This window comes from Loxodonta africana, chromosome 2 (genome assembly GCF_030014295.1).
Source record: "Loxodonta africana isolate mLoxAfr1 chromosome 2, mLoxAfr1.hap2, whole genome shotgun sequence".
NCBI lineage: Eukaryota > Metazoa > Chordata > Mammalia > Proboscidea > Elephantidae > Loxodonta > Loxodonta africana.
Window position 1 is genome coordinate 176,657,716 of NC_087343.1, and position 16,294 is coordinate 176,674,009.

A 16,294-nucleotide genomic window follows, 5' to 3' on the forward strand; every position below is an offset into this window, starting at 1 on the left:
ATGAGATAATAAAACCAAAGCTCAGAGTTAATAGTCCAGATGTTACCTTTATTTCAAAATGAAACAGAAATAAGACATGATTTTGAATATAACAGAACTCTTCCTAAAATCAAGAGTAAATTAGACCTTATAGAGGAGGGAACTGAGGCCCAGAAAGGTTAGGGGACATATTTTTGTTGTTACTGTTCTAATATGAACTCACAGAAGCTATCTAGGCTTCCTGCCAGTCCTATAACCCACTCTTCTACCAAATATTTGAAATAAGGCTACACAATACTCAGTTTTCTCAGATATTTATGTCTCTTTACTGACAAAAGATAAATAAAACACAAAATAGCAACGTCAGGCTTTATGTTGATCTTGTCCACATTAAGGTAAGAATATGAAAACATAAAATTTTGACCTTATTAAAGCCAGTAAGAATGAAATCTATCTCCATTGTTTTAATTTCATACTAGTCTGAGTTGAATCTAGATACCACGTATTACCAATGTTTTTGTTGTTGCCATCAAGTTGACTCTGACTCATGAAGACCCCACGTGTGTCAGAGTAGCATTTTCAATGGCTGATTTTTCAGAAGTAGATTGCCAGGGCTTTCCTCCGAGGTGTCTCTGGGCGGACTCAAAACTCCAGCCTCTCGGTTAACAGCTGAACACGTTTACCATCGCACCGCCCAAGGACATGTATATCAATAGTATTTGAGATAGCGATTCAGTTATTCTCTTACCAGCATTATTTCTGAAATGCTGACTTAATGCAAAAATCAGCCAAAACCAAGCCCTTTGCTGTCGAGTCAATTCCAACTCATAGCGACCCTATAGGACAGAGCCGAACGGCCCCATAGAGTTTCCAAGGTGCTGCTGGTGGATTCAGATTTGAACTGCTAACCTTTTGGTTAGCAGACGAGCTCTTAACCACTGAGCCACCAGGGCTCCCTGACAAATGGTTTCTGGTAGCTTAGAGAAGCCAGTGAGGTGTTAAATATCACCGTGCTCATATCAGATGTTTTTAACAGGCTGTTTTCACTGATTCCATTCTGCCAGTATTACCTTCACACAATACTCTTAGCAGAGGTTTGAGGATCATGGCAATCTCAGTTGCTAACATCCCTACAATCTGTCCTTACAGTTCACTGAAGAAAAACTTCAACTTCAGGTTTTGCCTTTTGCAAATTTTATACAGAAAGCGACATCTGCTGGGTATAATGGTTAAGTGCACTGGATTTTCTATAGTCGATCTAATTTAATATTCATGATTGTTACATAAATGCAATCACAAAATAACAAACAGAATCACAAACCCATATCCTGTATGATAAAGATTATTTTGTCTAAAGGCTCACGTCCAGAATGGTAAAAGACTTAGTGCTGATTGGTCAACACTGATTCAAGGATGAGGAAATAATTATTTTTCCGTTGACATATTTTAAATGTCAAGGCTAACATTTATTTCTAGTAGTAATGCGGAAGGAAATGCACTGAAAATCAAACTTTTATAATCAAGTAAAAAACAAAATACTGCTATTCAGATTGACATTGAAAATTATTCACATGTTATACAGGTTTCCTTTCAGAGATCCAAAGCCCAAGGTAGAATAATTTTTTAGCTTCAGTTCCTACAGGAAAACTTTAAAAGACAAAGACATATATTTATAAAATAAATGCAATTACAGAGTTACTTCGTAATTAAAAAAATGAAGCTCTGCTTTTGAGAAAAAGTAACTAACCTACATTTAAAAATGTGCATGTACAAATATTAAAGGGCCACGGAATTTGAGGAAATAAAGTCTGAGATGTAAGAACTGTTGGGTAAGGACATTTTGATAGGTAGTGACTTGGGGACTCTTTCCACATCACTTATATAAAACTGAAAATATAATCTGAATTCCCATTTAACGTACTTCCTCTTTGTTTTGTTTCTTTAGCGTGGAAAGGACTGAATTTACTATGGGACTTCTGGAAGCTTTATTAAAGTCAGGCAGTAAGAAGAGAACACAAGGATTTTTCCATTAACAATTACCAGCAAGAAGCTGAAAAGAATATATCCACTGTGTCCACTCTGGATGACTCTCTATGACTGGTTACTACCGGCCAAGGAAAGAGGCCATGGGGTCATCGGGCCTCTGACGTTTCATTCTATAGGCCTCCATTTCCTCTTCCGTTGGTTCCCGGTTTTCATAAATGCTATTATAAGGCCGCTTCCGCTCATCAATTTGCATGATCTCCCTGACGTGAAGAAGGCGGGCCTCTTCTGCATTCAGTGCCTGTAGTAAGGGGACAAAATGAGCACCATGGCTCTATAGTACATCTCTTTTGTTCGAAAGTGGCAGAGTACCAAAAAGACACCCTGAATATGAACTGCTACATCAAAAACCTGGACTGCTTGAAAGAACTTGGGAGTCAGTCCTTCTATTGTCGAGCTACAGCTACTGGCTGTTTGGCTGGTACAATATTTTCGTAGATCACAAAACATTCTCTGCCATTTTTAGTCAATGTTAAAGCAACTATATTTTATAAGAAATATTGAAAGAAGTTCATCTTATAGATCAAGCCCACAGCTGATGATTCTGGTGGAGACTGTAATTTTATGTTTCCCAAAAACTTACTGAAATTTAAAAATTATGGAGCTAGAAGGTAATTCTTTCTGGGCAATATGTCAATAACGCTAAAATAACAACTTATAAAGCACATTTCTTCTCTGCATTAGTGATATTTATCAAATAATCCAAGAACTCAATTCTTAGACCCACAAAAGTATCCATTCTATTCTATTGTTACTCTTTGCCATCAAATCGATTCCAACTACAGGACAGAGTAGAATAAGTGCCCCATAGGGTTTCCTAGGCAGATATCTTTACAGGAGCAGATCACCAGATCTTTTTTCCCCTGGAGAGGCTGGTGGGTTTGAACCTCCAACCTTTCAGTTAGCAGCCAAGCGTTCAACCATTGTGCCACTAGGGCTCCTTATTCTAATTCTAGACCTGATATAACCTGATACATAATCCAGGCAAATCACCCAGACTCTGGGCTGGTTTCCTCATTTTTACAATGAAGGAGATAAGACTAGACTGTTTCCTATGGTCTCTTCCAAATGCAGAAGACTGTTATTTGTCAGTTTTACTGTTTAGACTTCACAAAGTACCTTTTTCAGTTTTTCACGTTTTTCTTCGCCATCACTATCTGAACTGCTCTTTCGATGTTTCTTCTTCTTTTTTTTCTTTTTCTCCTCTTTTAGTTTTTCCTGATGCATCTGAGAGGGAGGATTGACGTACGGTGTTATTAATGTGAAAACAAACCTCTAGTGCAAGTTTTAAAGTACTCCCTCCAGGACTTAAAAATTCAGGACAACTGATTACATACTTACCTCCATGAGGGTTTGAGGTTTCTTCACCAACTCTTCTCCAGCTACATCACTTGGAACACATTCCTCCGCGTTCTGTGTAATGGTTTATGAGAAAATACATTTAATTTGACTTGAGTATCATAGTTACCAATCATTGAAGGAAAAGTTAAAACTTGAAACATAAGATGTTTCACACAGAGTTTGACTTAAGAGTTTTAGGCTGTTTTACACATATAAGAAGCAGATGACAAGTACTTACAGCAATCTCCTTCCCAGCTTCTCCAGTACAGTAAGAATACTTGACAAAAGAGTGACAGCATTTGTATCCCCATCGGCCTTCTTTCCAATAAGATCCCCAGATGTGCTGCAAATAGAGAGATATTACTTTAAAAGGAAACTAAAAGTGGGCACTCTTATATACTGTGGGTAGGAATATGAAATAATAAAGCCCCTTCAAAAAGTAACTTGAGAGGAAAATGATGGAGATAACAGGGCTGACTAACAGGGAGAAGGTGTCTGGGGCTCAACTGTGAGAAGCAAGCATTATGGTTACAATGGTCTTACATTCTATTCCCCAAAACTTATAAATACACACATGTACATACCCTCACACATACATGTAATAATTGACTTCTGAAAAACTTAGAAGGGTTGGGAAGCCTACATTCCCACATGGCAATAACCGGCTGCTGCTGAATAGTGGTTGCCCCTATTACACAGAATCTGTGTTCTCCAGTTTGTACAATTTGCCTGGTCCACTTTACTCATATACGTTAGTGGGCTGGCTCCTACAGGCAGCTGAATTTTTGATATCTGATTTACAAGGAAAATTACAGTTTGGGTACTTCAAGAGTATAGCAAGTGACACTCTATGCTTTCTGATGTGATGCAATATGAAGCATCCTGTGACACCTATGAAGTATTCTTATCAAAAATATTTAACTTATATCTAATTAAGCCCTCAGACCTACATTCTCATTTATAAAAATACGGGAATAAGTTATATGATACTATAAGGAAATAGTCAAATACGGAACATGAGACAGTCTTCAAGGTAACTGGCTTAGATCTCTCCTGTAGTCAATGCCAAGAAAAAGGGAGAAACATTTTAGAAAAAAGAGACTAGAGAGACATAATATCCAAATAACAATTTGGATTGGAACCTGACTTGAAAAAACAGCTATTAATAAGAGGATATTTCGGGGTCTATTTTGGAAAAATTGATTAGGGGCCAGATATTGCATGATATTACAGGATTAATGTTAACTTTCTAAAGTGTGATAATGTTACTGTGCTTATATAGGAGAAAAATTTTCTTTAAGGATATATAATATAGTGTTTATGGATAAAATATATCTAATTTCCAAAATTTTCAGCAAAAAATTTTTATAAATATAAAAAAATATATATAAGAAATGTGTCGATGCCACTGGACTAAACCAAAAGCTAAGAAGTTTCCTGAACACAGCCAAACACTTCAAAGAACAGTGTGGTAGGGGTGGGAGTCTGGGGACCATGGTTTCTGGGGATATCTAGGTCAACTGGCATAACAAAGTTTATTAAGAAAATATTCTGCATCCCACTTTGGTAAGTGGCATCTGGGGTCTTAAAAGCTAGCAAACAGCCTTCTAAGATGCATCAATTGGTCCCGATCCACCTGGAGCAAGGGAAAATGACAAACACCAAAGACACAAGGAAAATAGTAGCCCAAGAGACAAAAGGGCCACATAAACCAGAGATTCCATCAGTCTCACACCATAAGAACTGGATGGTGCCCAGCTACCACCAATGACCACCCTGACGGGGAACACAACAGAGAGCCCCTGATGGAGCAGGAGAAAAGTAGGGTGCTGAACTGAAACTCTAGTAAAAAGACCAGACTCGAGGATCTGACTGAGACTGGAGGGACCCCAGAAGACAGGGCCCCTGGACTCTCTGTTAACCCAGAACTAAAACCATTCCCAAAACCAACTCTTCAGACAAAGAATAGAGTGGACTATAAGACACAAAATGATGCCCATGAAGAATGTGCTTCTTATTTCAAGTAGATACACTCTGAATCGACTTGAAGGCAATGGGTTTGGTGGACACGAGGCTAAATGGGTAAATCCTGTCCGGAGGTGAGATGAGAAGGCAGAAAGGGATAGAAACTGGTCGAAGGGACACGGGAAATCTGGGGTAGAAAGGAGGAGTGTGCTGTGACATTATAAGGAGAGCAACTAGGGTCACAAAACAATGTGTGTATATATTTTTGCACAAGAAACTAACTTGAACCGTAAACTTTCACCTAAAGCAAAATTAAAAAAATAAAAAGAAATGTGTGTGTGCATGCGTGCCCTCAGTTTTCTCAGCATGTGTGCACACACACAAAGCATATATACCAAAATGTCTTTAAAAAACTCTGAATCTAGGTGGTGGATCTATAGGTGAACATTGTAGTACTTCTACGCATTTTTCCTACTTTTGGAAAAATTTCCTAATACAAACTTAAAATTCTTAAAAAAAAAAAAAAGGGCATAACAACTAATAGTTAATGAGTTATAAAAGAAGATGCAACCCAGAGCAAAATGCTACCAAAGGCACAAGAAGGTTCTGGTTGAACACATACCGTGTGATTGTTGATCTTCACATCCTCCTCATACTTGGAGCAGGCGACAGCCCGCTCCTGTCCTTTGATGACTGTTCCATGTCTTGAGTACTCCACATAGTCTTCAGTCTGAGCTAAAAGCAGTTCAGCTGGAGGAGCATCCAGGTGTTCTTGGCCACCATACTAAAAGGACATTGGGCATTATTAAAGAAATTATAACAAAGATTTGCATTCATACCTGTACTGGAGGGTTTATTCCCAATAAGAACGACTGAAGGAATATTCTTTACTAAGCTTTGTCATACAAAACACAGAGATAAAAAATTAACACTAAAATGCCACCAAAGTTTTATAAGCAAATCAAAGATGTCTCAGGTGTTATTCATCTGCTGAGTGTTGTAGGTTAAAAAAAGGCCATAAATTCCTCTTATCCCTGTATGTGTGACATTTTGACACATGACTTTGCTGCTCCTCCCATTAAGAGATGTGGTCTATTTCTACACTCCTTAAATCAGGATTTGACCATGTTACTTGCTTTAGCCAATCGGAAACGGACAAATATAATTCAAACAAAAGCCTAAAAAGCACTTGTGCATATGGCATGCTTTCTGTTTCTATTCTCCGAGACCCTGAGACTACCATGTAAAGGAGTAAGAGGGACTAGTCTGCTGGAGGATAAGGGGCCATATGGTGCTGAGATGGGACTATCACAGACAGAGCTCTCTTGGGATAATTAGCTTGCTAACTGACAGATACCAGAGTGAGGCCACCTGAGACCATCGGTCTCAGCTGAGAGGGTCCACACCCAGAGACCCAGGTGACATACAGAATTGTGAGAAACCATAAATGTTCATCCGAAGCTAAGGTGGTTTGTTTTGCTGCAAAAGCTGATTAAAAAAAGGACACAACAACTGATTAAGACAGTGGAAGGAAAGGAAGATTCGTCGTGAAATAAAAGGGACTCTGTATTGCATTCCAAATGTAAAACAAATACTTGCTACCTAGTAATTTCTCTTAAGTATCATTTTTCTTCAGCATTTTGTCAAAGTTACCTTTTCCAGGATGCTTTCTTTCTGCTGTTCTTTGAAATCTTCTTTTTTAACTTTGAATGATTTATACAACAGCTCTAGTTTTGTAGGATCTGCCTGCAGATGCACTTCGGATCCCTTGTCATAGGCTTCCCAAGCAAACACTAGAATCATCAAAAACATCCAGATGAGTGGCCAGCTACATTTGTCACATCCATCCTCAAAACCAGCTTAAAAGACTGCTCCCAAATATTTTACGAGCTCATGCCTTAATGTAAGAGCAAACACTTACACTGTGTCTGAGCCATGGAGATGGTATCTCCTGTGTATCGGACAAAGTTATCTCCTGCGTAACTAACTCTGTAAACACAAATTAAAGAAAAGTGTTTCAGAGAAATTGGTTTCTTAAAGGAATGTTAATTTTTTTGTGACCCAATCACCCATGATGTTCTTTCTAATTAAGATTTAGTTTTATGCTTAAAATTTTCTTTCTCTCATCTTGAAATCTGTAAACTTGATACTTACTCATCTGGATTCTTTCCTGCATTGGCATAGGGATTCTCTCTCATTGCTCTGGTTTTGGGGTCATAATAAGCAGAATTTGGATCTAAATTCCGCAAATACTAGAAGAAGAAAAAAACATTACATTAATGTCTTACTTACAGTAAAAAAGATTTCCATGGATTCGTAGGAGGAATTCATCATGATAAATTAAATGGATGCGTGCATATTTTGGGTATAGATGAAGAGAAAAAAAAAAGAATGGTACCTAATCTTGAAATAATTCTGACTATACTATCCATGTATCATATGAGTAGACAAAATTTAGGCTGAAAACAGAAATGTTTTTCAAATACGTATGTTAGGTTGGCAAGACTTACTTTTGCAATATCTTCTCTAATCCTGAGATTCCGGACAGTAATTCTTCTCTTAGAGTCAAAATTCTGTCCTGGCATGTCAATATCATCTGCGTATTTATCTTCATCCTCATCTTCACTGTTATGTTCTTTTTCCTGAGACAGAGAGGGGAGTGGGGGAAGCTAGTAAGAAAAAAAGATCAACACCTTGTTCATGTTTTCTTTCCTTTCCTTTTAACCAAACCCTTATTCGCTTGTGTTATTTAAAGCTACAGGTCAAGCAATTATTCATATTAACCACTGGGAATTTTAAAATTTCATTGATTACCCAGGTAGAGCAAACATTTATTACCGTCTGAGAATTTGGTTCCTCCTCTCCCCACTGGTGTTTTGGAGAATTCTGCATCATGAAAGAAGGAAAAGAATTTGTAATCTTATTCCACTGAATCGACCGATTATTTAACACTTTAAAAAATATATTTAAGATAGCTCAATTCTAAGTGAACAAATTGCCGTATTTCTGTTGTAATGAGAACAACGAAAGTTCTGAATGCAAGTATGCCACTCTGAATGGTTAATTTTATTCGACTGTCTACAAAGCCAGAGTATTTCTAGAGCATTTTAAGATTATAATTACACGATTATAATAGTAATATTCAGATGACTATAAGGAGCCCTGGCGGCACAATAGTTAAACACTGGGCTGCTAACTGAAAGGTCGGAGGTTTGAACCCACCAGCGGCTCAGCGGAAGAAAAGACCTAGCAATCTGCTCCCGTAAATATTACAGCCTAGAAAACCCTATGGGGCAGTCCTACTCTTTCACATAGGGTTGTGCTTAGTTTGAATCAACTTGACATCATGAAACAACAAAATACATATATAATGAATTAAAAGGTCAATCATGTAAAGATATATGTACAAGAATATGATTTACAGTATTGTCTATGATAACAAAATTGGGGAAAAAAAATCATACTTAACAATAGACGATTGGTAATATAATTTATGTCCCTCGATGGAACACTGACCAACCATTAAAAGTGATGCTATCCAAGATGCTGGAGAATATGTATAATTTGCTACTTTTGAAAAATAAAAACAGGAGTGGGAATAAGAATATATATTTGTATTGTTTATGTTTACACTGAAACTCCAAATAGAGTCACAAGCAAAATAAAAACAAAGTTATTGGTTCAGGGCATGTAGAGAAATGGAGTAGACAGAGGCAGGGCAGGGAAACTTTTCACTGTATATTTTCTTAAATTGTTTTTGATTTTTGAACCAAGTGAAATTATCTAAAATTAAATAATGCTACAGCAAATCAAACCAAACTCACTGCCAAGTCAATTCCAACGTGTAACAACCCTAGAGGACAGAGCAGAACTGCCCCACAGGGGTACTAGGCTGTAAATCTTTATGGAAGCAGAATACCACATTGTTCTCCCACAGAGCAACTGATGGGTTTAAACTGTGGACCTTCTGGTTAGCAGCTGAGTGCTTTAACCACTGCACCACCAGTGCTCCTTCAAATAATGCTATAGCTCTATAATTTAATAACATAGAAACTGGACCTCATTGTATTATATATTGTTAAATTAGAAGAGCAACGAAAATTTTTGTGCATAATGAATTTTCTGAACTCTCAAAAATTCTTTTCATGAATGGATCTAGTAATTTCAATCCAGAAAGGGTATATAAATATTTCATGGCACTATCCTTTCCAAAAGGACCCCACCAATTTATATTTCCATGGAAGTATTAGAAGTGTCAGTTTTACTTTTCCTCTTCAACAGCTCTTCTAAAATCTTTTCTAATAAGAGACATAAAAACATTAATCTATTTCACAATTTTTATTTCTTTGAGTGCTAAGAGTTTAACGTTTTTTAATTGATTGCTTTTATTACTTACAGCCTGTTCCACTAATTTTCCTGAGGCCAATTCTTCTTGGAGTTTTTGGGCTTTTAGTGTTCGTTTTGCCTAAAAAACAGAAACATGCAAAATTTACTTACAGCTTTCAAATGGCCATTTAATTTTTATATATTTAAAAAGGATAACTTTATAATTTTCAGAAAGGGCCACTGGCCAAAAATATTCTCATTAAGATTTCTCTAGCCCTAAGATCTATGGCTGTTTCGACATTTACCCTGAAGCAACAATGAAAAGGTATGGAGGGGCAGGGAAGCTAGATTAGTGGAAAGAGAACAAACAGAATGGAAATAATGAGAATGCTGACAACAATCAATGTTTACCCTAAGATCTATGACTGCCTGTTTGGACCAGGCAGTTAATGCAGACTGCATCAGACGGCATCAGTAGTCAACTGCAGAGAGCAAGCCCTCTGGCTAAAAGGGGTAGTAACCACCTGACTCCGGGTGACTGGCTCCTGCCAGGCAGGCCCAGGTTATTAGGTATTTTGGTGTTCAAGAAAGGACGAAATCCAGACTTTTAAGTGAAATCTCAAGAATTTGAAACATTTAGTCTAATTTAAAAATAATGCAGTGTGGCTTTGGTTTTAAAGGAATGGGGGAAGAGTATGTGAAATCATGACAGAAAAAAATGAGGTTGAATTAAAATAAATTTCAATTCTCTGGAACAAGTGCTGCATGAGACAAATAAAACAGACCCATGGGCAAGATACAGCCTCAGAGCCAAGAGTTTACAACTTCAGAAAGCCAAAAACTTTGGACACTACACTGCTTTCATGTTTCCAGTAACTTCTAAAATCTAAGTGAGAAAGTAAAGGCAATAAAAGAATCAAATAAGAAAGAACTGTTGCCAGGTAGGGTTAGCACACTTTTATCTTCACTTTACCACTAAAAAAAAAAAAACCCATTGCTGTTGAGTCAATTCTGACTCATAAAGACCATACAGGACAGAGTAGAACTGCCCCACAGGGTTTCCAAGGCTGTAAATCTTTACAGGAGCAGATTGCCACATCTTTCTCCCACTACTATTACTGGTATTAAAAAAATACCACCATTTTTTTTAGGCTTTAAGACTCAAAAAAAAAAAAAAAAAAAGACTTGCTAAATTAGAAATACAGCAAGAGTATATATTCTTTAAGGATAGTAGGAAAGCAGAGAATTTTGCTTACCAGATCAACTTTGGCGTATTCTTCTACAATTTTCATGTGTTCTTCTGGATTGTAGCCATTCCACCGATCCCTCTTCCCATCATAGTCAAACGTCAGCTGAGGCTGGACATGTTCATCGGGAGCTATATTAGTACCTGTAAATTTTGCTCCGACTCGCCTAGGTCTCTGAAAAACAGATTAATTAATTTTTCCTAAGCACTAGCAACCTATAGCAAAATTTCATAAAACCTTTACAGAGGTAGAATAAAAATACCATAAGACTTTTTGGTCAATTATTATTTAATCTGCAGCAGAAATTTTTTGGTGGTGCTGAACTCAGCCACTCAAATTAATTTCTATTGAACTTGTATACAAATTGTTGTTGTTGTTAGGTACTGTTGAGTGGGTTCTGACTCATACCAACCCTATGTACAAGAAAATGAAACACTGCTCAAATATACGTAATTTTAAAAAACAGAATTAAGCTCTCTGACAAGCAATATAGAAAGGAAGACTCAGGTGGCAATTTCCAAAATTCTCAAAGGCAAACTTACCTCAAAGCAGTCTTTCTTTTTGTGTGTCATGGCCCCACAATTTTCACATGCTCCTTTGCGATATTTAGTAAGTATGGAATTCTATAAATGGATATGAAGAAAAACAAAATATTTTATCTGTCTGGATAAGTTAGAAATAATGTTGGCTCTCATTACTATATTACCTAATGAAATGAATTAATCCTTAAAAGGAAAACCTGTTGGAAGTCACCACACATTTACAAATGAGAAAGTTTATGAACTTCAGCAATATTAAATTTATAAAAGAAAAACCAGAATCTAAAGTAGTATGCATTGTGAATTTCAACACCAGCTAAAGGGTTATATAATCTGTTTGAACATTATATACTATTATATTAAGTAAGGTGCCTTGTCTTAGATTCTTAAAATAAAATCTCCACATAAACAAGGACATACACAGATTGCCTCCATACCTCTTTCACACCCCTCTTGTACCATTCTCCAGATGAACTATACTGCCTTTGCTTCTCTGGCTGTGGTCTTTGGTGCTTTAATGTAGGTCTTTTCGATGGATCAATATACCAAGGTACTGAAGATATATACTGAGGGATATGAGGGTTGATGTCTCTGTGAAAAAAATTTAAAGTTTAACATTAAACCTTCAAAGTAATTAATATTAAAATTGCAAATCTAGCATATAAGTCTAAGACTGGAGATACAATTTTAGTGGGAAGACGAAGAGGGAACAGTTGATAACTCTATAATAAAAAATAAGAAGGAAGAAAGTAATTTATATCAGTCAAAAAAGTTTCCAACAAAGAAGTAAGAATAGTGACATAAGGAAGAGAGGTGAAGGAAGATGGAGCTATTTTGCTAGTGAGCTGAATCTTCTATCACAGCAAGAAGTTAACTGATAATGTCTAGAACTAATTGATTAAAATAATGGTTTAAGTATATTGTTTAGAGATATGGAGGTATCAAAGGAATCCTGGTAGCACAGTGCTTGGCTGCTAACTGAAGGGTTGGTGGTTTGAAGCCATCAGCCACTCTGAGGGAGAAAGACGTGGCAGTCTGCCTCCATAAAGATTGCAGCCTTGGGAACCCTACGGGGGCAGTTCTACTCTGTCCTGTGGGGTAGCTATGAGTTGGAATCAACTCAATAGCAACAGGTTTGGTTTATGGAGGTATCAACCAGAAAAACTAAAAAAAGAAAGACTTAAAAGTAGTCATTTCTGGAGAGTGTGATAGGGAATGAAAAGGGTGGAGAGGGATGTTTACTTTTTTAAACAATAGTAATATAATAGTATTACTATTATAAGCCCTTCAGAATTGGTTATTAAATATTATACATACTAGTTTTGATAAAATAAGTAAAACAAAAATGATGTAAACGATAAAGATAGCTTCTGGCCAATTCAAAGAATGATAAACTGATAAATTAAGTAGACAAGGATTTTGAATATACAGAACGTGCAGAAAAAATAAAATACTTACTTTCCTTCTTCATCAACTTCTGCAGGAGCATTACCCAGTTTTCGCTGTTCTTCTAGCTCCTTCTTCTTTCTCCAGTCCTCTCTGGTCATCTTCTTTGGTTCCTCCAAACTCATTTCTTTGGACCCAGTCAGGGGGGCTGCATTAACTGCTTCCGCAGCTGCAGCCGACATGATTACCTGGTCTCCTCTAAGAGAAGGAACAAATAAGTTTACAACATAAGCTAGGCTTTCAAGAATTCACCATTCATGAAAATATATCCTAATAACACTTACTGTGGATTATATATAACGTTTCACATGTTCTTATTCTTTCATAGTATCTGTAAGGGAAGTCTCTTTCCCTTCCTTGAAAAAAGTCCCTAAATACACTTAGACCTGTTTCTCCCTCACCCCTAATTTACATATGAAGAAAGACATACATACATGTATTTAAAATTTCACAGGGTTCTTTTTCTCATATACATCCCTGATTTTCTCTGTGTATTGTGTCTCAAACTTTTCTACCATATTAACTCTTGAGAATAAACAGGCTCCCATCTCTGCCTATCAAGGCCAAACGCCTTAAGAGTTATCTATATTCACTGTCCCTATTTCTTCATCTTCTGCTTCTCCCCTCATCATTCTAATGTACTTCTACTCCCTACCACTCTACAGAAAAAGTTACCAATAAGTTATCAATGATCAATGTGTTAATCCATTGTCAACTGTTTCCTTCCTTTTAGATATAGTCCTATCCCTTGGCCTCCATGATACCACATCTCCTGGTTATTCTTGTACTTCTCTTGCTGCTCCTCCTGTCTCCTCTGCAGGTTCACCCACTTCTGCCTAGTTATTTAACACCTGCATTCCTCAATGCTCAGACCTAGAGCATTTCTCCTCACTCTAAACTCAGCTAGTGAACAAGCTCATCCATATCCAAGGTTTCAGTACCACCAATATATCACTGACAGCTCCCCAATTTATTTCTCTACTCCAGACCTCTTACGTATTCAGATTCATATATCCAACTACTTATGTGACATCTCCATATAGAGATCCCAGAGACATCTAAACTCAACAGGTCTTAGTGCAAACTCACAACTTTCCCCCTGAAATCTAGTCCCCCTTCGCTGTTCTCTATCTCAATGAATGACAACATCCATCTATTTACACAAGTGGTCCACTCATACCTCCTATCTATTTCAATATTAAGAACTGTTATTTTCACTTCCTGAACCACATTCGTATTCATCTGCTGCTGTTGTTGTTTAGGTGCCGCAAACTCATAGCGACCCTATAGGACAGAGTAGAAATGCCTCATAGGGATTGCAAGGAGTGGCTGGTGGATTTGAAATGTGGGCTTTTTTTTTTTTTTTTTTGGTTAGCAGCTGTAGCTCACCATAGCTCTTAACCACTGCACCACCAGTGCTCCATATTCATCTACTTCTCTCAATTCTCAATGCTACCACCTTTGTGTAAATTATTACTTTAGTTTCCTATGGTTCCCCCCAATCCATTCTCCACACTGATGACAGTGTTTTTTGACCAAACTAGGCACCATAGGCTAGCCAAGCTGACACATAACATTAACCTTTGGATGAAGATTAAAACCCTCCAATGCAGTGCTGCACATATAATGTGTGCCCCAGATGTAATTTGAAGTTTTCTGGTAGGCATATTAAAAAGTAAAAAAGAAACAGGTAAAATTAAATTTACAATATTTCATTTAATGTAATATATCTAACATTTCAATAAGCAATCAACATTTAAAAATCAACTATACCTTTAAAATCCCATGTGTACTTTACACTTTTTAGGTCTAATCATATTTCAAGTGCTCAATAGCCTCGAGTGGCTAGTAGCTATCATACTGGACAGTGCAGCTCCAATGGCTTATCATAATTTTTTTCTAATGCATCATGCTCCTTCCAGCTATAGGAACTTTACATAGACTCTTTCTCTATGGAATTGCTCAATGACTGGGAGTCCATGAGTCTCCTCAAAAGTGTTCTCTTCTCCTGTGTCTAACATACAGAAAATCTACATGATGGCCCAAGTATACTGTGAGGTGAAGAGGGACAATAGCAGATCTAACCCTCTTTATTATAACATATTGTAACCTTGTAACAGATGCATTAGTAATCCCATTTACAAATAAAGAAACAGGCCCTGACAGGTTCACACACTCTCCCAAGGATGCATGCTAGTAAGAGACACAGAAGCACTTCAACCCAAGCTTTACTCCAAAGTTGGTTCTTTAAGCAATTTTGTTTTATTCCCTCCATAGGGCACTGGCTTCTGGACGTGCAATATTAAAAATTAAAGCTGAATAAAGGGTTGTAGTCACCAAGATGTATCTATTAGGCTCCCACGCTGTGCGGGCCTAGAAGCTACCTTCTACAAGTAATAATAATAATAGCTCTCACTTACTGAACACTCACTATAAGACTGAAGACACTGTCTAGCGTTTTACATGTTATCGTTTTATTTAACCCTCACAGTAGTTCAGTGAAGAAGATACTATTACCGTCCCTTCTTAATGGATGAGAAAAACTGAAGCTCCAAGACATTCTTCTGGAGAGGTGCCAAAGCCTGTCAATTTGGGTACAGGAAGAAGGCGATTCCAGTCTCCTCGAAGTCTGGAGACTGCTCGGGCTTTCCGAGGATATACTAAAAATCACCTCACAAAGGAGAGACTCTAAGTTATCCCGGCTCTTTCCCAGAGGGCGAAGGCCTTGAAGGCTTGGACATAGCACCATGTCTGAGACTCTGGACAGCAGTTTCCTTCACCGTCAGGACGTCCCTTCGCCCCTCAGTCTGGCGTTCATCTCCCATCACCAGGATGTATCTAAGAATTGGAAGTCTCTGGCCCATTTTCCAAGGTTCCCTGGCTCCGGGGTCCAGGTTCTCAGAATATTCACTTACCCAAACCCGCAGCAGCCGACCCCAAAACAACACGACAGAAAAACAGCCAATTGTACAATGTTTACTTCCGGGCCCCGCAATCTCCCAGCAGCCACTGCGGTAACTTCCGCCACAGTCATACACATGCGCATTAACAACCCTTTTGGTCTCTGAAGCCTTTGCTCCGTTGGTGTCGCGAGATTTTGAGCTGTGCGTATCGTGCTATTGATCCGTCTTGTTAAGGTGGTTGAGTTTTAGTCGCTTCTCAGTGCATGTGAACTTTAGAGTTGAATAGATTATCTGTAGATTGTATTGCAGTCTCAGATTCTCAGGGCTCAAAGGGACGTAAAAGAAAAAAAAAATCGACAGCAGAAAGCAGCACACAGACCTCATGCCTTATAGAAGAGTATGAAGTGAATGGGGGGGGGGGGTTCGTGACCTGTTACAAAAGAGTAGCTAAAATTAGTAGTATTAATTAGTTACCAGGTACTGTATAAATTGCTGGGGTGTGGTG

The 16,294-nt window shown here is 37.7% G+C and overlaps 1 protein-coding gene across 1 annotated transcript; it reads right to left on the reverse strand.

The window, feature by feature from the left end:
- Positions 1-40: 40 nt before the first annotated feature.
- Positions 41-15,928, reverse strand: SLU7 (SLU7 homolog, splicing factor). Its single transcript, XM_003404634.4, has 16 exons — positions 15,802-15,928; positions 12,899-13,084; positions 11,878-12,031; positions 11,444-11,524; positions 10,911-11,075; positions 9,725-9,793; positions 8,167-8,214; positions 7,839-7,970; positions 7,483-7,580; positions 7,250-7,317; positions 6,982-7,121; positions 5,951-6,112; positions 3,602-3,706; positions 3,364-3,435; positions 3,142-3,249; positions 41-2,263 (listed from the first exon to the last, which is right to left on the reverse strand). The coding sequence occupies exons 1-16, from the start codon at positions 15,924-15,926 to the stop codon at positions 2,084-2,086; spliced, it is 1,893 nt and encodes a 630-aa protein (XP_003404682.2). The 5' UTR covers positions 15,927-15,928; the 3' UTR covers positions 41-2,083.
- Positions 15,929-16,294: the final 366 nt, after the last annotated feature.